Source organism: Macrosteles quadrilineatus, unplaced genomic scaffold, assembly GCF_028750875.1.
Source record: "Macrosteles quadrilineatus isolate MER2022 unplaced genomic scaffold, UCM_ALF_1.0 Scaffold_2__2_contigs__length_208266976, whole genome shotgun sequence".
NCBI lineage: Eukaryota > Metazoa > Arthropoda > Insecta > Hemiptera > Cicadellidae > Macrosteles > Macrosteles quadrilineatus.
The window spans coordinates 188,738,696-188,761,502 of NW_026542595.1; the positions used below are offsets into that span (position 1 = coordinate 188,738,696).

At 34.3% G+C, this 22,807-nt stretch overlaps 1 protein-coding gene across 1 annotated transcript; it reads left to right on the top strand.

Moving 5' to 3' along the window:
* Positions 1 to 739: 739 nt before the first annotated feature.
* Positions 740 to 22,756, top strand: LOC128986683 (GATOR complex protein NPRL3-like). The gene is made up of 8 exons (XM_054407171.1): positions 740 to 1,754; positions 3,142 to 3,369; positions 5,618 to 5,792; positions 9,354 to 9,518; positions 10,765 to 10,841; positions 12,784 to 12,886; positions 13,956 to 14,102; positions 21,851 to 22,756. The coding sequence occupies exons 1-8, from the start codon at positions 1,204 to 1,206 to the stop codon at positions 22,163 to 22,165; spliced, it is 1,761 nt and encodes a 586-aa protein (XP_054263146.1). The 5' UTR covers positions 740 to 1,203; the 3' UTR covers positions 22,166 to 22,756.
* Positions 22,757 to 22,807: the final 51 nt, after the last annotated feature.

The window sequence follows — 22,807 nt, forward strand, 5'->3', positions numbered from 1 at the left end:
AACAAATTCGCGATCCAGCATAATCGGACCATGGGAACGGGGGTTTATGGGGGTAAAAATGGAGTTTTCCCATTTTTGACCCCAATAAAAATGCAATTTCTTTTAACAACCGTTTTGTAGAGCTTAAAAAAGAAATAATTTAGTATATTGGAACGCTGTTATATGCCTAACGGTAAAAATTCCTATGTTATTCTTATGGAGAAAATGAAAATTGTTGTAGGCCTAGTTTACTTGTTTATGGATATACATTCATTTAATTTGGCAAATTTATTTATTTCATCCTTTACTATTGACGTATGCATACTTTCTCCCATAAGCTTGTCAACAACCTATATCATAAGCAAGCGGTGATAGTATAGTTAAAAATCACAAAAGCTGAAATAACTTTTGAACCGTAATTGTTACAGCAATGTATGGTGTTGTACGATTTGTTTAGAATTATAAGGACAATTAATTCTGATCCAAACCAGTTGATCTCCAAAAAACAGATTTTTTTGTTATTTTATGGGAAAATAACATAAGAAAACAATACTTTCTCCATATACTGTACTATGTTATAGGGGGAGAAAGTAAAAAGTCCGGGAAAATTAATTGTACTGTTAAAGCAGTGTGGCTACATGGTTAGTTTAGTTTAAACCAAGCCAGCTTTACAAGCAAAAGCAAACTAGGTAAGAGGAAGAAGAAGAAGAGAAACTGAGAAACAGAAACAGGCTGTCAAGTGTCAATCAGAACACAACACAGAACACAATAGTATTTAATATTTTATTTAGTAGGTACGACGACACCGTCTTATAATGTTGGTTTTCAGTGGTTTAATTAAGTTAATCAATATATGAATGTTATTATAATATGATCTGAAGTGAAATTCATCTAAGCTTTACGGAATCAAATGTTACTTTTAATGGTATGAAGTCCCGTTTTCTCTCTAGTCCTAGCCTAACTTATTTATCTTGTTGAGTTTTCCAAACCTTTATATGATTTTAAGTTTATTTAAGTCCATACTAAATGCCAATTTAATATTTTGTAGGCTAGGCCTACAATGTGTCACGTTTATGGGAAAAATCAGCTATTGTTGTAAGTTGAAGTAAAATTGAAAGTGTTGAATGGCCTGATAAAATTTAGATTTTTGAAGCTAACTTAATTCGTAAAATGGCTAGTCAAACAAATAACTTACCCTTCCATTTAATACCTAAATCACAATAAATGGAGGCAGATCCTATAAGTGTAATATTGGTTAAAAGTGACAGCAAGGGTGATAGACTTTTGTTTCGGTATCCATATACCAAAGATGGTAGGTCCGAATCAAATCAACAACATCGTAAAAAGAACCCATACACTTTAAATACAACAGAAGACATCTTGCAAGGCCCAGCGCCACAAACATTTAACATTGATAAAGGACACCTAACTGGGTTTACGGATGAAGTGCTATCAACGTTGTTTGCTGTAAAACAAGAGTTATGTGAAGCAAAGTTTGAACTAAAAGTAAATGATGTCAGGTTTGTTGGACATCCAACACTCTTACAATCAAGCCTAAGAAAGAACTCTTCGGACAGTAAACAAGGAAATCCATCATGTGTGTTGATTCATATTGTGTTTGCTTTACAAGCAGTTGCCAATCATTCTATCGTTAAATGTTACTATGATCTAAGCAAGAGATTGGGTGTTGCATTAAGACATGAAGAGAAACGGTGTGGATATGTAACTGATCAGATGAAGCAAATGATTCTCGCTCATGACGAAGTTACAGCCAGGTAATCTATAGTTTTTGGACTTTTAATTTCAAGATATTTTTTTACTTTTGGGGTTTTTGTAGCATCTACACCAGTACAGTTCCGTGGAGAACTTACGATAGGCCCATATCATTGGATGAAATGTTAGTTTTATAAGTATAATTATCAATTAAAATAGCCTTAAAAGTTATTGATTAGTAGTCTAAATATTGATTTTCTGTAATAGGTCTTTTAATTTTTAAATAAACTTAGGCTACATAGTAGTAGCCTACCGCACACGGGGTCGTTCCATGTCAAATCAACATACTTACGATAAATATTTTACCTCACCATCTCAGATTTTGCTGAAATTTGGTGTGCTCACAGAGGGTACTAAAACTAACAAAAATACAAAATTTTAATTTTTTTGGTCAAACGGTTTAAAAGTTATGGCTATGTTAACTTGTCAAAAAAACGTAGAAAATCGGTAAAACATGTTTGTTCTTAATCGCTCTAGCACCTGTCCTAATTAAGATAGAGAGCTGGGAAAGGTGCCATTTTTCAGCATTTTCTACATGCTCTTTCTGTTAATATACAACACAGTATGGGTCTCCTTTCACCTTGTCAATCAACCTTCTTCTAAGTCTTCCTCTTGGCCTTCTTCCGTTCATATGAAGCTCACTAATTTTTCTGGGGATTCTATAATGTTCCATTCTTGTAGCCAAACCATCTCAATCTCGATTTCTGTACTCGTTCTCTCAATCTTTCTTCAACTATTCTTCTTCTCAACTCTTTTAATTCTATCCAATCTTGTTTTCCTTTTAATACCTCTTACAAACTTCATTTCCCACTAAAATTCAATGAAATAAAAACAAAGAAACCTAACTGCAAACTAACCTAATTCTTTGATGCTAGTTTAATTTTAGTTGGAAAATTGGAAACTTGGTACCGGTACCTAACTTTTATTAAAAGAAAATTCATTCATAAAAATGTTAGTAGGCTTACTAAATATATATATTATGATTATTGAGCTTAAAGATCATTGACTTTAAGAGATTCTAAGGTAGTCTTCCCATCTTAGTCAAATGAGCTATCTGTCAAAATATTATTTTCTTAGTTGATTCAAACCTATGTACCTAGGCCTACTTGATGTGACATAAAAGGGGCTATAGCAGATAAACAATTGCAGCTGCATGAAGTATTTTTCATGGTATAATAGATTAAATTGATCACCATAAAAAGTGATAGGAATATCAATTAAGTTTTTCCTTGGGGTTGGTTTAGTGGGAAAAAAATCATTTAATCATTTTGGAACTAACGGTTTGTCTGTAGTCAATAGTGGACACCTTATGTGATTCACCCTGTAATCTTACTTTGAAGTTGACAAATGAAAAACACCGTGTTTTTTTAACAATAAAGTTTCTTACAGGCAAGAAGAAGACGGAGGGAAACCAGACAATAAGACCTCTCCTTTTGATATAATCCTACAGCGGTGTAGCTTAGCAAGTGCACTCCGCACAGTGTATGATGACCTGATGTCGACTGGTCTCGTGAGATTACGTATCAATAGGTGGATACAACTCACGTTTTGTCTGCCACAGAAAGTTCACCAGTTCCACAAAAAGGGATTTATGATTGAGCCGGAAACCATTGATAGGTATGAACTCAAATCATAAACCTCAGATAAGTAAGATACAGAGGAAACATTCAACGGTACACTTAAGTCGTGTCTAGTTCAAATTCTATCGGTCGTCCCCTTGCGCTCTCCTCTCCCCCCTCACCATCACGTACTATAGCGCTCACGCTGTAGGAAGAGCCTGTGTGGTACAACTGCTGTTGTAAACAATAGCCGTTCAGGCTCTTCCTGGCTCAGTACTAGTATATTTACGCACCACTATTCCCGACCCAAAAGCGCACAGTTGTTCTATAAGCATGTTTCCTTTGTAGGCCTATATCCTTTGTAGTTTTTATTAATAACTAGTGTAATTGTTGCTCAAAATCGAGCAATTGTCAAGTATCAGTTAGTGATGTAAAATACCCAGGTATTTAAAACTTGGGGTAAATACCCTGGGTATTTACCCGGGTAAATACCCAAAATCCATAAATACCCGGGTATTTTGGGTATTTATGAAATCAATTGAAATTCATTTATATTTACCCCTAAATATGTTATTGTTATTACATGATAAATTAGCATAGTCTATAACACCTTTTACAGTAACTTGAAGCTTTGCTCGCTTAATGAATTAGCACTTTTTTTTTAAATAATACATAAAGTTTCTAAATAAGCATGGGGTTTCGTGTCTTAAATCGAATAACATCAGTTAAATTTAACTCACTAAAAAATAGTATAATAGCCTATTAAAAAAGGCTGTGGCTATTTCAATTTTTATAATTTCATAAATTTATAACCAATTAAATAACATAAACAAAATTATTGTAATTTATAAATATCCAGTAATTGTTGGGTACTTATGATGCAAAATTTTTATTGTATAAATGGTTTGGAAGGCTAGACAGACCTAAGGCCTGATTGACATAGGCAGAATGATAGAATACTTTTAAGTAATTAAACTTTTCTTTGTTACCGCTTAGTTGGAAACAATAATATATTTGGATAAACCTACTAAAAAAACGTATCTCCTGTTTTTTGGTTTAACTTAATATAATTTTGAAAGATTTATTGTGCTATAGATTCAAATGTTTTGTATTACAAGTTTATGAAATTAGTTTTTTTATTTTGATACCATTGATACCAACAAAAGATCTAGAACAAATATATTATTAAATCCTGCCATCCTACAGATTGAATTTTAAAATAATTTTCTTAAGTTGTTTACACATAGGCTACTATTAGGTTAAATTTTCCTGTCTTTCTAAATAATAATTATTACTTTGCAAATGATTTTTTTTTTCACTTTCAATAAAATAAATTCATCTATCTATCATAGAAATTAAAAAATCATAAGTAGTTAGGACCAGTGCAACCATGCGACCAGGGTATTTATGCCGAATATACCCAGAAGTAAAATGCCAGTAGTGACCATATGAAATTTTGTTTAACACATTTTATCATCATTTTACTATCCTTACAAGGTAATAATTGCAAAAAAACATCTAAATCTTCTCTAACTTTAATAAAAATTATAAATACCCAGTTTTTGGGTATTTACCCGGGCCTGGGGTAAATACCCGGGTAAAAACCCAATTTATATTTACCTACCCACTGGGTATTTACCCGGCCCACATCACTAGTATCAGTATTATACAGGAGTAATTTTAAAATTAACAACAGTCAGTGGGGAAAATGAGAACTTTGAGAGCGCCTCGTGCCTTAAGGGTAAGAATTTTCAAATTCTAAAACCTTATTGCAAAACTGCAAATTGAGACGAATATTTTGACACCTCAGTCCATAAATAAAGGGAGGAGTAGTGTTCACAAAAACGGCTTCACGTACTATAGATATTAAATATTTAACTTATTATTGTCAAGTCATACTAATTTATGTTTGCATCATTTTTTTTGTGTCAGCTGACAATGCATAAACTTTTTTTGCCATTTGTTTTCCATACCTACCACTGGCAGGGAAATTCATCTGATGAAACCAGAAAATTAGTGGACTCTATAACGCCAGTTGCAATTGCCTAATCATTGAGAACTAATGTATTTTTGTGTTAACTCCTTAAATGTTGTTAAGTATTAACTCCTTCAAAGGATCTTGTAACCGATTAAAGAAGGGACCAAAAGCTTACTTCATTGTGATGAAGTTATTTATACATTTTAGTGTTTATGCTTTGATTTAATTCTATTGTTTTCTTACTGATATTCCAGTCTAAATTTAAGGCAAGAGTGTTTGGACTATTGTTTTGGCCAGTATTTCATGAGCGTACATTTGATATGTACAGGTGTCTGCAGAGTCTAAGGCCGTATCACGGACTGTTGCTGCTGATAGAGCCAAGCCATCTGTTGGACAGTATGCCACTGGACTCGTCCCCAGCCTTGCTGAGGCTGCTCAAGATGTACAGTCCGCTTAAAAGTCTACAGACACTGTCGGCCGATGCAGATCTTACGCTGGCCCAAGTAAGGCAAGGGTAGAAGGGCAGAATGTGTTGTTCCCATCAAAGACACTGGGAGGGTTTGTTAATTTTTGTTAAGAGTGGTTCTTAGCCAACTGAGCTATCCGGCACCATTAACCGACAAGGATGATTTCCATTATAAATCACACATTGCTACTAGCGCTCGCAGGTAGGGTTTGACAAACTACTTAGCTCTAGTGGGTTATAAGTACGGCTACCTCACTGCGAAATGTGGTGTTGTGTTACACACCTATATCAAAATAAAATTGACCTCTTTATTTCAATGCCGAACATGCAAAAAGCAATAAATGTTATCCTATGCTGGAATATGTGTATATTATGATGAATAAATTGTTAATACTTTACATGCCTGCTCAACAAAACAGTGTCATGCATTTTGAAATTTAGGTTTAAAATACAATTTAGCTAACCATTACAATGCTAAATGATGCAGTTTTTTTGTCAATACTAGAGATTTCTTATACATACTTAACATGAATAAAATGGATCAGCCCTGAAAAAACACAGCCAGTTTGTAAAATCACCTTTCAAAGTGATGAAAACCTTGTTGAATAACCTATTTGCTATTATGCTCACATACAAAATTAAACCCATGAACTGACATAACTCAATAAATTGGTATTTAAATGATCTTTACCTAACCCGCCATGTTGAACTTCCCTATCCAAGAGTGATGTAGTCTATACAACTTCTTTACTTCACGAATGAAGTAAAGTTTCAAAAACTCACTCGGTGATGTAATGAAACCCATTTAAATAACAAACTAAAAAAAATATACCTCTATGGAGCCAACGACGTTCAACACTAGAAATCAGCTGTGCGCTTGAATTTTATTATGCTTTAAAATATTTTCCTAACCTAGCTTTTGTTTGTAAAAGAACATTGCTGTTAGAATATGAGTGAAATGGATAATGAAAAATATTGTACGTAGCCCCCTGTATATTTTCGGGTCAGGTAAAATCTTGTACGTTACTCGTTACTTACGCAAGAGCGTGTTTACATCACTTAGGTTAATTACCTGCAAAGCATTCAAAACATTATCAAAGCATTCACCTGCCTGATGTAAAAACGCTCTTACTACACTTGTAAGGTAGATTAACATATCTTATAAATCATAAGAATAATTGGTTTCTCTGGATAAAACGGTTTAGTCTTTGTTGTATAGTGTCTGGTTTGTCAAAAAGCTTGGTTGTGTGGCTTGATTATGGTTGACGGGGTTTTGGAAAAAAATTATTATATTGGGCCTCAAATTTAAAATATCAATAGGCCTACAACATTTGCAAAATTTCTATTTAACAAGAAATCTTGCAACAGTTATTTTATATTTAGTTATAAATCTAAATTTGAAGAAAAAAATACTTGCAAAAAGACACTCAAAATAAACACCTGTTATTATTTTAAATTTAAAAAGAGTAAAAGACTTCAAGAAAGTAAAATCTTGTGCAACTATGGTATGCATCTTTGCTGATACAGCTAATAAATTATTCAAAATATTAATGGATCAAAGCAGGTCAAAAACCTTGCTTATCAGCTGTGGTATCAGCCTCTCAAGAAGCTTATTAGACATGTACTCAAAATTAATGATTGTTATATGAAAACAAACTGTTTGGTTAACATAGTTTTATCAAACAAAAACTGTGTACCAAAGCTTAGTAATAATAATCATAACCATAATCATGTTTATTGGTATAACGTACAGAGTTTACAGGTAAATGTACAGGTGCTTCTCTTCTTACAACATTTAAAATAGTCCTTTCTTAAAACTAAATAACAGTCTTAAACGTAGTTGGTAATAATAACCAAAAAGATTTGTAACATCTAAGAACATATTGCATAGCCTAACTGAAATTGATAAAAATATTATCAAGCTTAAAACTTAATAACATAATTTGTATAATTTATTAACAAAACATATCTGTACAACATAAAAAATTTACAAATATGGTTATCAATAAAATATTCGTAAAATTGCCTTCATACGGGATTGGCATTATACTCAAGCTTTGCGTTTGCAATAGGGAAGGACACAGTGACACAGTTTGATAAAAGTTGCTTCTTTAAATTTACAGTATACTATAGTACTATACATATACCATAGCCATAATGTTCTACCACTTCTCCTAAACAATAGAGAAAAATAAATCATTAAAGTTTCGCAAAATATCACAAATTATTCATCAAATAAAAACCATAAACACCATAACTGTAAACAATCCTACTTTGACAGTTCTCATTGTGTATCACAGATTTTTGGTACTGATTAGTTCAAATAAGCCGTTTTCATAAATAACAGTGCTGCATCCTGTTGGTAAATATTATAACTTTTAATGTTTTTGCATATTAACATTTTTAGTTGAAACAGCTGACTAAATTCTCTAATTCCTTTCAAATATGAATACTAATAAGGTTAACATGGGGAACTAAAGAGTCACTGAGGCGGAGCCCGAAAGGATTTTTTAGATAAAAATATGCCTATATGTTAATCGGGAATATGAGCTATCATTATGCAAACTTTCACATTTATAATATTAGTAAGATATCTAATCTATCTATGGTTCTATTTATCTGTGGTTAAAAAATCAACAAGGTTGTATTCTGGTTCTTCAAGTTTAAGTGGTATAAGTGTGTTTTCCTTTACAAATAACCTAACATCAAATTTTAGCCTGTTCTAAATGAAATTATCGTTATCTATAACTCAGTAGGGGTTCGTTGACTTTTTTAAATAGTTTGTTAAAGTATTTATTTTGATGCCAGGAAACATAAATATTTACCTTTTGTAATCTAATTCAGTTCAGACATTAGGTGGTAATGTCACGTGGCAAAAAAAAAAAAACTTGATTTTCCAATAAATAACCTGAAATGAGACTTAAGCCTCATCTAAACACAAACAATAAATCCTATGTTAATTGGGCGTTGAAAAGACTTTTTCACAGCTGGTTAGTTTATACAGTAGAACCCCAGTTAACCGAAATAAAGGGGGGAGAGCCGTTTCGGATAACCAATTTTTTGGTTAACCCGTCATGTTAAAAATAGCCTCCTATCTATTACCATGGAGTGTCGGAAAAATGAATTTAAAACAATGTTTAAATAATACAGTTGTTTATTTCAGCCACAGAAATGTTACAATGGGTTAGAAAATACTTTAAACTAAACAAATGAAGTTACTAAGGCATTTTACACTACGTATTACTTATATTTTAGCCCTGTATTATTTTATGGACCCGTTTCGGTTAACCCAGGTTTCGGTTAACCCGGGTTTCGGTTAACCGGTGTTCTACTGTAATGGCAAATCATTAAATAAATAAATAATGCTTTTATTGAAAGCGGTTTTCTGTGAAAACTGGTTTCAAGACAAGTCAGGTCACAAACAATACCTTTTATACAATAATTACAAACAGTAAGTGAAACTAGACTAGCTTTAATTTGGCTTTAAACTAATTACCTACATGACAGACTTAATAAACATGTATGCCTGGAGTCATCCACCTCCGAGGTAGTGAGGTATGAGGGTCCACACTGTAATCAAACTTTTACTTGTTGTCAGGTGTTCAACCTCACAGGCCACCTAGTCTACTGGGGACACGCCATCATCATATACCCATTGTGTGAAAGTAACGTTTACGTTGTTTCTCCTGATGCGCCTACACATGCCAACTCTCCGTTAGTGGAGAAATTCTCAGAGCACTTTCCTGGAGAATCACTATTGGAGGTAACACAATTTGTAGGCACATTGGGCTGTGAGGAATTCATTAATGAATATAGTGGTTTGGGGTCATGACCTTTTTATACTGTCTGTTGTAGTAATTTTCACTCAGCAAGTGCAAACAATCTGTGTATATCCACAGTATTTGCACTTTTAAAAGCTTTTGCAAGGAAACTGTGGTTTTGTCGGGTACGCGGAATTGTCTAACTCGCTAACAACTTGTTAAATTCCCTGTGTAGAACCTGCTAACTTGTTCGTTATTGAAGTTGGCCAAGTTTGCAAGCAGCAGTCTATTTTTATTTAAATGAATTGGGGATGGATGGATCCTGAAATTTCTGGAAACTTTCGAGAGTAGTATTTTCCCAATCATTAGGACGGGATTAAATTTACAGATTTTTTAGGGACTGGATTTGTTTCAACCAATTTAGCATCCGTGTCACAAGTAACGAAAATATTGTCTCTTTAATTGCAAGAGATGTCGCTGGTACAGCGGGTGACAACAATGATGTCTTCACGATGCCGAGGATGTTTGTGATAGTCTTGCATACCATAGGCGATTATGACGTCTTCATAAACGCCGAAGATATTCATGTTGGCACTGCGGTCAAAGGCGATTTCACAATATCATTGTAATCGTGAGATATGTTAATGATGGTGCCGAGTTCAATAGAGATGATCACAATGCACAATATACTTGTGAATGTGGAATATTTTAATGGTGGTGTCGTGTTGGTAAGATATTTTAATGATGACCTCATGTTTGTGGGATATTTTAATGATGACATGGTGTTTGCGGGAAATATTTACAATGGTGTATATTTTTTTATGGTGACCATATCAGGCCTTAAAAACAAAAACCCTACACAGTTTTAAATTCCCTACACTGATAGTTGGTTTGGATGCCTCTTTGTGGTTGGCTACCAGGTTTTTCTAAATAATACAGATGTTCCACAGTTTAATTGCCATCAACCAAAATATGTAATATTATTTTTAGCTTAAAGTTTTTTAACCTGTATTTTTTACCCATTATTAGTTTTTACAGATTAGTGTCATATGGACTGTAAATTTATTTTGTTTGTCATTGTTGCTAACTGAAACACTGTTTGCTCAGGATTTTTTAAAAACCATTTTTGCCCCGGGTAGAAAAATCCTGTCCCGTCTCAAACCAGAAAGAAAATTCCGCCCATCCCTAAAATTAATGATAGAAACTGCTTTTGTAATGTCCCCGTTACTGATCGTTGATTGTTGTCAGGTGATGAGTGAGTTCTCAGCCCCCGTGTCACTACGTCACAAGCTAAGTCCTGTCAGCCAGCCTCAGCAGACTGCTAGGTAAACACTTGCCTGCTGATTAGTTCTACAGATTATCTGCTAGGGGGTTAGGGTAGGTTGGTTTCTGTGGTGTAGCAATAAATATTCCTGTCACACGGGGCTTGTTTCGGCAGCTAGTTCTTGCTGCAAGATCCAGCAGCTTTAGCTGTTGGTTCTCCAGCATGCTAGAAGTCATGTCAAATGGAGCTGGGAAACTGGCGCTTCAACTAACAAGTCTGGTGTTGTGATTGGCACTGTAAAACATAACCAAAATAATGTCGTCTGTTGGCATTAGACAAGATATTTTGTTAATGATCAGCCATCATAGAAATAAAAAGATTACAAGGCAAAAAATGAAATGATAAAATATAAACACTTTTATGTACCTACTTGTAAGTTAAAAAAATTAAAAACAAATACCTGCTAGTGACTCTTCAAGTGCTTGTAATATTAAACTGTTTAAACCCTCCAGGGGCTAGAGATACCAGCTCATTCGAGTGCCTCAGGCAGCTGGAGATTCAGTCACACGATGCTGGTTTTATGCTGGTTCTAGCTGCTAGTTACTAGCGGTGAAAATACCAGCCCCCAGTGTGACAGGGGCTTATGGGTGATGCTCTCTCTTGTCTGAGAACTGGGTAATATAGGACACATGTCCTATCCGTGGTCGTGGTAAAAATTTACATTTTTTCCGCTAATGTTCAGCATGAAAACGAATAGAAGCATGAAAAAATGTGGTGACATAGTGACGTCACCACTAACGTCGAAGATGGTTTAGACTTTGCCGCGATTTCAGGAGATGTTAAGGATTTTACCGTAATCGCAGACAATAAAGAATGTGTCTCCATTTCAATGATGGCAGGGGACTGCAATTTTTCCGTGACTTTGGATTATGTTCATGATTTTGTTGCTATTGCAAGAGAATATGTCTCAATAATTAAAACACTGTTTGAAATAAATTGCTAAAACCCAATTTTGAATTATGCTTTGGAAGAAAACGGGTTGCCTAATTTGAAAAAGTAGAGTGGGAACCCCATTCCCACATGCCCTCTCCCCACAACACCACTGGTTGGTTTGCCTAAGAGCTTATGGTGTGCAATACTCACTATTCCCACAGTCTTGGTCAGTTAATTAAAAATTAAAGCATTAAAGTAAATATATTACTACAAAATTATGTAGTGAAAATGTCAAGCATAAGTACGATACTAGGTTTAAATATAATTTTCAATATCCGCGGCACCGTCTTTCATTAGTAGAAAAAACTCCGACATACATGGGCAAAAAATTGTTTAATAAATTGTCTCAAGAGCTCAAAAACAGAATACAGTCTAAGCATTTCAAGAGCAGCCTTACTAATTTTCTTTTAAGGAAAACATATTGTAGTATAGATGAGTTTTTATGTGATCAAGATGTGTAATTATTTGGTATTTTAAATGCAATGTTTAAGTTTATCTATTTTGTCTACAACAATTATTTATATTTTCATAGCGTTAGTTTATTTTATTCTTTTATAACTCCTTAGTTTTAAGGTATTTGTTTACTGTATTGACAATGTTACCTGTTTTATAGCATTGCTATATTTTGTAAACGTTATGTGACAATAAAGATTTATTTATTTATAACATAGTTCAATAAAACAATAGGAAATTCAGATAGTGTGCTGGTGTGCTGCAATTGAACAAGGGGCATTGTTACAATATGCGCCAAAATGAACAGTACTGAAAATATTTTCATTTTACCTATTTAGTTTCAGTACTGTTAATTTTGGCATATACTCTACTTCTCACCGGGCTCAAGTATTTGTTCTATATTGTAGTATCAACATAGTTGTTATAAGTTTCTTTATTTCATAGTTTTGAGTTATTTGTCCTGTTACTAAACATACCACCATGACTTTTTTCATTAAAAAGATTTTCTTCAAGCAGCAAAAGTGTTTCTGTCAAAGTCAGTATGGTCGTTTGTTCAGGCTGCTGCAGACTGTGGTGTGGTTGTTGCAGAATCGCTTGTTACTGCAGCTGCATACTTACATGTACTTCATGCCTACAGAGCGGGGACTGAGTCAGACACAGGTAATCCGTAGTTAATAATATCCATAATTATACAAGATTACCACACAAATCAAAGACAATGTAATACTAATTAAAAAAACTACGGTATTGAAATATTGTAGAACTCAAATTATACAAATAAATCAGAAACATACCACAAGTAAAAAAATCTTAAAAAAATTAACGAATATATTCAACTATTAAAACTAAATTTTCTGAAAAAATGGTTTTTTGCTAGTGCTCTGTCAGCTGTTAACTGTCGAGTTAGGGAGGTTTTACAGTAGAAAGTGATCTATATTAGTTGGTTAGCACAGGCGTGCGAGCAGCTCGATTTTCTGGACTTGCTAAGTCTAGCCTAAAAGCTTGAGTGAACAAACACCAAGTGGGCTTGAGTTGAGCTTTTACTTATGCCGTTTTGCCGGGACCGCAAGAGATGCTGATAACTATTGCCACATTTGTGGAATTAGTATTACCAAAACCTCAAGATATGTTGGGCCAGTATTGTTGTGATGGGGGAGACGATCACGGTGTCACCGAGACCACAATACATGCTCGCAAGTGTTGCCGTCAATGCAGGTGATGATCAATGTATGCGATTGAATAAAAATCATATTTTTTGTTGTCTATTCTCGCTTTCTGCGGACTGAAAAAAATCTGTTTTTTAACTGGTTATGGTTCATAGGCTGTAGGTTGAAGACCTGGCATGGATAAACATTAAACACCAAATATAAAACAAAATTATTTTTTTTTAAACTAGCAATCAGTTTTGACCTGTCATCAGCAGTCTTCAACTTCCTTGTGGTCGTTCTATTGTAGATTATCCTCTTTCAAAATTCTTGTTGTTAAGAGACCAGCTCCCTATTTTTCTTTTGACTAGTTTAACCAGTCAAGTCAATCACCATTGCAATATCTTTCATATTCACCATATTTTGTAAGTAGCAGTTTGAATACTAAAATATTGAATATTGACGGAGATAAAATTTTATTATATCTCTATAATGACATGTTCAATGCTAACCCAAGAAGTGGATAGTATGAATGTTTTTACTTTTAATTTTGTAAATATTTTATTTGACCGACTAATTGACAGGACAACAACCAATGCCGCAACGTATCTCAGAGGGAGTCTAGTCAGTTGTCCACTCCAGACGACACATTGAGTCAGAGTGTGACCAGAGCAGCCAGTGAGACGGACGTCAGCTCTACCATCAGTGACGAGGCAGCTCCCATGACCACAGTAAGTCACTAGACATAGCTACACAGAAACATGGTTCTAAAAACTAAACTTATACAGCCAATGAAGTACTTAATTGGATACCCTACCCAGATAACCACTTAAACCTAACTAGTTTTTTGACTCCCCTATCAATCTGTCTTGGTCTTGAATAACCTAAAACATAATTCTGTCCTGCATCACCAAAAACATCCTTTAGTCTTGAATAGCCTAAAACATCATTCAGTCGCATTGCATCACCTATAACATACACACTTTTACAAACAAATAAATTATTATTATTGCAAAATGCAATGTCACATGCCTATTTTTATGTTATGTTCAATGTTCAAGAATAAATAAGTCTTAAAACTGCATATACGTTCTAAAAAGATCAAATGGTGGCATTTTAGAAAAAAGTGGAATTCATATTATTCAATGTCATAAAAAATACTTAAGGCTAAACATCCCTGAAAAAGTTGTGTTTCTGGCCCGATAGATAGCAGCACCTCTGCGGCAAATTTGTACCACTTATAATTTCCGTATTTATTATTAGATTTTTGTTTTGTAAACGGTTTTGTAAATGATATGATTAAGACATTCACGCTATTTTGCTAATGTTTTTTAAAATTTATTAACAAAAAAGTTTTATAAAGAATTTTTTTTGCTGTAATTATTTTTTTAAATCGCAGGTAGTCATTTTGTAAAGAGAAATTTTAAAAGAATTTTGCCGTTTTCAGATATTAATTCGGCCAAATAGTTGTATCGGAATCCTTTTTTAAAGAAATTATCATTATTTCTCTCGCGCTCCGGTCCCCTCCCCCTCCCCCCCGCATAGCGCAGCTCCAGTGCCAGCCGCTCTGCCCGGCCCTGCAACGCGACTGTAGCTTCGTCTTCTCACAAACACCTCGCAGTCATACTCTGACCGGACACACTTACTAGACTGGACTCCTGATTTTAACAGATACCAGTTTATGATTTAAAAACAAGTATTTTCTGTAAGTCGGAAAGAGACATCCATTCAAATAAAATTGAAGTTTTATCTGTACATTGCTTAGAATCATGGAGTTTTTGGTTCAATGTTTTGTGGACTGTGCATTTATTTACTTACTAGCTGTTTGCCCGTTCTACGTAGGGCCTACGGGAATCTTGTAGCAAGTTGAAACCTTATATTCTGAACAGGAGTTGGTTTGCATATTTAGTGTGCATTTTGCATTAAAAGAAGGCCTGCAATTGAAAGTTACTTTTCACACAGGTTAAAAGTAGTTAAAATACTACCTCAACCTCACTATTGCACACTTTATTCGGGTTGAAATTTTCATTAACAAAGGTGCTCTTGTCTTTTCCACGAAACAATGAGAAATAAGGACATTAATGCGTTACCAACAGACATACAAACAAAAATACAGAATTGAATTAGGGGATTTGCTACGCTTTAACCAAAGCAAATTACAAACAAAGTAATTATTTGAAAGTTTTGATAGTGTCATCAGATTTTATCATAATCGTTTTTAGGCCTAATCAAACTGTAAAATTGGTGTAAATCCATTGGCAAATATATAAGTATTGCTTACAAATATATAAGTAATTTTTTTTGGGTCAAAACATATTTTTACTGTACTAAAAGTGCAATGTGTTTTATTAGAAAACTAGTTATAATTTTACCATAGAAAATGATGTTTTTCCACTGCAATTTTTAAACGGTAAGAGATAGAAAGAAAACTTAAATACGTAAAATGTTTGTTAAAAAAGGACCTTTCACGTGGTATGAAATTTGTCATACCTTGCTATTTAAGAATTTTGAGTTTTCAGCTTTCTTTTATTCTTAAAATTTGAGATTTTTTTTTGATTAGAAAATAACATGGAAAATGCCCTTACTACAAGTTATCTTAAAGAGTAGCTCAAGAATAAGCTTGGAAAGAAATTTGGCGCTGTTCCGTTCAGTATTTAGGGTAATACGGTACTTAACTTCAAAGTCCTTTTTTAAAACGTTTTGACCCACCCTGTAAATACGGTTAAAGATAATTAAACTTTTTTTGCACCAAAATGATCGGGGTGATTAGACCTTTAAATTGATGTATCACACAACCCATGTTTACATTTGAAAATTTCTCAAAAAGCACCCCTACCCCCCAAATTGGGCCCTTTTGGGGCATTTTTCAAAATTGAAAATAATTTTATTGGATTTGGCATGTCCAAATTAGGGGGAAATGAGAACGAACAAATTAATGAATTCCACAAATTAATGAATGGAAAGTCCACGAGTACACAGGTTTGCTGCAACAGGGCTATTACTATTTTTTATAATGAACATGTCTTATTCTGAAAAAGGAAAACATAATACCAAAGCATTGTATTAGTTTATTAGCTTAGTAAAAAAATCTAACGTTTATAAATAAACTATCCTACCTTAACGTAAGAGCAAACTTCTCATCTCCTGTGATTGGATAGGGAATGTAGTTTTAAAGTAAAAATGCTCATTGATCAAACTATACAAAAACTTAAACTGAGATTTTGAAAGTCTGAAGAACTCAGATAACATTCTCCCATCAGCTTGGAAATTATTGTTTATTAATATTTAGAAGTACCCCTCTTCTGTTCGTTTTGTAATTATACTATGTGTGAATTTGTGCTAAGTCTTTGAACACTTATCACTTCCAAAGATTTTCCATCTTCCAGATCTTCAACCAGCAAATAAATGAATAGTATTTTGTTACAGCCTATAAACTAATACAGTAATTCACTATCCCTACTTCAACTCGGCAACCGTCAAGAATTTTAACTGAACGATTGTATAATAATCGCACCAATGACAATGCCTACTGCAACGATTATCGCCGAGCGATAATCGTGCGACGACGATCGTCCAACGACTGCAGTTCCAGCTACACCAGTGATAGTACGGCACCACCAAGGCCGCACAACGTTATTAATCTAACTTGGTTTGGATGTGCTAACAAAACTTGATCGGAAATGGTTGCGGTATTTGTAAACAACTTTTAATTTAAACATATCAGTGACAGCTAGAGGTGAGAACTAATCCAAACAGCTGATCGTTATTTATTTCATAAAATAGTTAACATTGGGAGAAAATTGACAAAATTCGAACCAAATTGGGTTTTTGATGGTTCGTTATTTTGTTTTCAAAGGAGCGAGGCCATGTTTTTATAGCCAAAGACACTCTCATCAATCCAGTAAATACGGAAAAATTATTAGAACCTTGATCGGAACTTTAGTTTTCTAGGAGTAGGCCGCGCAAAATGACATTTTGGCACAGATTAGACAAACAGACAGACAGAAATTGAGATAAGACTCGTTTCGGCTTTCTTAGGCTATGAAACGTAAAAATAACCAAAACCTGCATGATTCTAAGCAATGTACAGACAAAACTGTAATTTTATTTATATAGATTTATATATTTGCCAACGGATTTACACCAATTTTACAGTATGATTAGGCCTAAATACGATTATCGTAAAATTAAAAATTTGATGACACTGTCAAAACTTTTAAATAGTTATATTGTTTGCAATTTGTTTTGGTTAAAGCGTAGCAAAACCCCTAATTCAATTCTGTATTTGTTCGTGTATGGAAGTGCGGGAAACCGTCATCCACCGGTGTACAAGCAACACCCCAGCCTTGTTTTGGGGGGAGGGGTAGCAAATGTGAGTGTGACCTTGGAATGAGTCACAGCGGCCCTGTCCTGCACCTGCTTCATGTCTCTCTCGCGTTTGTTATAATTACTGTAAATGTTTAAACAACGATACCGACTGAACCAGCCAAGCGATTTTAAAAATTTAAAAAGTAAAATTAATTAAAAATTATTGTCTTTAAAATGACTACCTGCAATTTTCATTTTTTATTTTGTAACACAATTATTTTACCATAATTTTTTTAACCAACAACTTAATTCAAATTTATTGTCAATGGCGTGAATTGTTATTTTATCCCGTTCACAAATCAGTTTTCAAAATGAAAATCGGATGAAAATTCCACCAATAAACACCAACACAAAATGACTCCATTTTGGTGCTGCGACGTGGTGGCAGAATTTGGAACTAAACCTGGGATGTTTAGCCTTAAAGCTCTCCATTTAATGTTTTCTATAAATATAATAGTTTCTGAGAAATTAATGGTGGTGCAGTTAAGTTGTTCATCCTGTTGTATACTGCATAAGTATTATAAATATATTATTTTACTATGAAAACTGTAGTGATTAGGGCTACTATTTTGATATATAAATGCATTATTAACCTCTTGGAGTCCACGCTCGCATATATGCGAGCAGACGACTGTCGCGCCAGCGGTCCACGCCCGCACATATGCGAGCTGACGTCAACTTGTTATTTTCGTGCTCTTTTTTGCTGTCAGCTGTTACACTAATACGTTGTGTTTAGTATTGATCTGTTCAGGGGAATCCAGGGAATCATGGGATATTTTGTTTTGTTCTATTAGTCTTGCATCACTGCTAGTTCTGAATCGTTTTCGTTCCGCTCCCAGCTGTCACTAGTGTTACTCAATAATACGTACGCGAGTTGTTTGTTTTTGTTTGTGTTTTGGTAAACATTGTGTAATGGATTCGCGATCTAACAAACTTCGGGACAACGAAATATCAGAATATTTGTCTCGAGATGATTTTAGTGATTTATCGGACGGTGAAAGTGACAGTGAAGAGGGGTTTATTTATTCTCATCAACGATCTACGGCGACAAGTGTTCCTGGACCTGCAGGAGATGCATCGAGTTCAACTAACCTCTACGACGATTCCATTCCTGGCCCGAGTTGTTTTGACCCAAATGATGTAAATAGTGTATATAATGTAAGTAACAATGATTATGATTTAGGCCTACCTGAGGACAACTACATGCTTAGTACCATAGAGAATATTTTTGAAGAAAATAGTGTTAGGCCTATTTCTGAGAATGAAAATGATGCAAACTTAGGGTTAGTTGTTGATGAAGAAGACCTTGTATATATGGATGTAGATGAAAATGAGAGTGAAACAACAATGCCAGGACTAGTTGCTGACCAAGAAAATTATGAGGCTGAAGATGATGCAATGATAGGCTTAGACTCACTTACTGCTGAGGAACATAGGCATAACACTACAGATAGGCCTGTGACTAATATTAGAGTTAGGCCTAGGCGTAATAATAAACGAACAGGTAGACCTGCTAGGCCTGTGCTTGCAGCTAAAAAAAAAGAGAAATAAAGGGAATAAGAAGCCAGAAATAACATTCCCGTGGAAGTCAAACCAGACATTCTCTCCCACATTGTTTGAATTTGACAACACAACATCCGGAATCGATAATGACATACCTAAAGGATCGTCGTATTTAGAAATGTTTTTACAGCTTTTTACCATGGAACTGATAACTCATATTGTATCAGAAACGAATTCTTATTTTACAGATGTAATTACCAAACTCCCAAATTATGCTTCTGTTGACGAGCTAAGTACATGGAAACCGGTTGACGAGGATGAGATTCTCTGCTTCCTCGCCTTGTGTATTCTAATGTCTCAGGTCCGAAAAAATAAAATAAATGATTATTGGTCTACAGATTCACTACTGGAAACAAAGATCTTTGGGCAGGTTATGAGTAGGAATCGTTTCAAAAATATATTGAAAACCCTTCATTTCAACCAATTTTTTGTGCCCAATCCTAAATCAATTGGCAGGATTCACAAAATTCGACCAATTTTATGTACGTTGAACAAAATGTTTGCATCTAAATTCAAGCCCTTTGAAAAACTGGCGATAGATGAGACGCTATTTCTCTATAAGGGTAAGTTAGCCTTTAGACAGTACATTCCTTCAAAGCGAGCACGATTTGGAATCAAAATGTTTGTGATCTCAGACTGTCTAACAGGCTATGTTTTGAACATCCTTCCCTATTTAGGATCAGAAACGGAACTTGAGTTTGCAGAATTAAAAGAAAAAGTAGGCATGACGGGGCAAGTGGTGCTAACACTAACAGAACCCTACTTCGATAAGGGGCATAAATTGTTTTTGGATAATTGGTACGTTTCACCGTCACTAGCTCAGGAACTGATGAAGCGCAACACAAACATGTGTGGAACAGTCAATCCCAATCGACAGGGTTTACCAAAAAAACTAGCCCCCTTAGATGTAGGTAAAACAGATGTACATTGTACAGAAAATATGATGTACCTACGTTGGCAAGACAAAAGAGAGGTTAGGATGCTAAGTACGATGCATACCAGCGACATGATTGGCATAGGGAAAAACAACTGGGAAACTGGGGAGGAAATCAAAAAGCCCTTGTCAGTGGTGGACTACAACAAAAACATGGGGGCTATCGATATTGGTGATATGCAACTGTCCTTCAACTGTTCTGCAAGAAAAAGTATCAAGTGGTACAAGAAACTTTTTTTCCACTTCTTGGACGTAACAATCAGAAATTCATATATTCTGCACAATGAAGTCCAAAAAAGAAACAAGAATTTGCAGCTATCAGATTATCGCAGGGAGCTCGTCAGGCAGATTTTAGAACATCACTGTGTGATGAGAACCAATATTCAAGGTGGGCGACCATCAAAAGGCGAGATTCCGCTCCGTCTCACCCAACGACATTTCCTCACACCAATCCCACCAACTGATAAAAAGTTGAAACCTCGTCGCTACTGCCATGTTTGTTCAAACACTAAGCTTAGGCCCCAGAAAAGGAAGGACACACCGTACATGTGTACTGAATGCGGCGTTCCTCTTTGTGTGTACCCTTGCATGAAGGACTACCACACACTCCAACAATTTTAGAAAGTAAGTTGAATGTCTCTTTCTTGGGTTTTATTTATTTTACATATGATTTTGTAGTAGGCTTGGTACAAATTAGGCTTCAGCCTAACATAATTTTATATCAAAGCTGCTGTTCCCACCTTGACATTGCAAACATATAGCCTACTATATATATATATATATATATATATATATATTATATATATATGTGTGTTTATGTGCTTTACACGATTTATAAGTTAAATTATAACATTAGATTACAAAATGTAACTTTCTACCAGCTTTTATAAATTTTCAAAATTATTTTTCTAAATTACAATAAATGGCGTGCAAAGTCACATTTTTGCGATTTACGCTTTTTCGTTTTTTTGAACATAGCTCGTGTAAAATATAGTATTCTTTAGTTGTTGTATATATTTCTATGTAAGGAATTAAATTGTCTAACAGATTTATATAATAGATTTTTAATATCAAATAATTTGTACTTTTACAGAACCATTACTTTTGAAATTTATGTTCGATTTTTTTGTTTTTTAAAAAAAAAACAAAAAAAACTCTAAAACTTTTAATTTTTTATGTTATTTTCTGATTTCTCTCTTCATTGCAAACAAAATAAATATATATATTGATTGATATGTTTACACTATTTACTGATTTTATACAAATTTTTAAAAAAGTATCTACATTTTCATCGAAAAAAACCCGGACTGCAGTAAATCACTGACATAGCTAAAACCGGACTCCAAGAGGTTAAAAACTAAGTAGGTACCCTTTTTTTGAAATTCATTTTATTTAACAACGACTAGTTTCGACAATTATGTCATAGTCATCTATGATTGTTTTATCATCATGACTATGACATAATTGTCGAAACTAGTCGTTGTTAAATAAAATGAATTTCAAAAAAAGGGTACTCAGTTTTTAATAATGCATTTATTTATTATTTTACTAATATTAACACTATAAAAGTAACAATGCTATCCGTGATAATGAACATTGATTTTCAAACAACAGGTGCAGACTAACACTTGGTTGGACAAAAGTACAGAAAGCATCATTCACGAAGACTTGCTCACAGACTTCACGGAGGAAGAGCGAGCGGCCATTTTGAAAGTTCCAGCGGCAGCTAACGCAGAAGATCTGAAACTCTTGGTTCGCCTCGTACATCAGGGTTATCTACATGGCATGCACCACTTGGAGGAGATCATGTATTTGGAGAACGTGCGAAGATCACAACTGTTACAGTTGTTGGATAAGTTTCGAGAAGTTTTGATCACTTGCGAGACGGAAGATCCAGCAATCTCTATGTTCTATTTGCATTCTTCGTGATAGTTGTGTAATGTATAGGGTTTTTGTTTTATGTTTTACCACACCATTGATATTCTTATTCATGTTTTTTGTAAAGTCAAAACCTGGTGTTGTAGCTTTAGTTGAATGGTTTTAGGGATTGCCTAATAGGTCACTGGTACTGAGTTAGGTCTGGTCACACTACTGCTCCATGGTGGTTGAGACTAGTCCTTCCGTGGAAAAATTATTTGAAAGTTAAAAGCACACCGGTCTTAAACATCAAATATATTTGGATTTTCCATCTTCATATTACAACAACCATTGTAATTACTTCCCACTGGGGCAATATCAAATACATTGGTTGTAAATTTTTATAAACAAATATTATCGACATCACTAAATTTTTGCAAGTGAACTCTATAAATAAATTAAAAACAATCGGGACAAAGATTTAAAGGAAATTTTTTCTTTCCATTCTTCCTCTCCGCTAAACCATAAGCTTCAAATGACACCTTAATCGTAAAAATTGGCTAAGTAGGATCGCTGAAAAAGGGATACTATAGAGAAAATCTTTATTGTTTTTTAAATTTCAAACTTAACATTATACATGTAATAAACAAGTTTTTTTTGTAATTTTTTGCAGTCCCAGGATAATTTTCTGTCTCTTAAACACAGTTTCAGAAC

Coding starts and splice junctions, on each gene's coding strand:
- LOC128986683 (XM_054407171.1), top strand. CDS start 1,204: ATGGAGGCAGATCCTATAAGTGTAATATTGGTTAAAAGTGACAGCAAG. Junction 1,755..3,141: donor CATGACGAAGTTACAGCCAG/GTAATCTATAGT, acceptor AGTTTCTTACAG/GCAAGAAGAAGACGGAGGGA. Junction 9,519..10,764: donor CTGGAGAATCACTATTGGAG/GTAACACAATTT, acceptor GATTGTTGTCAG/GTGATGAGTGAGTTCTCAGC.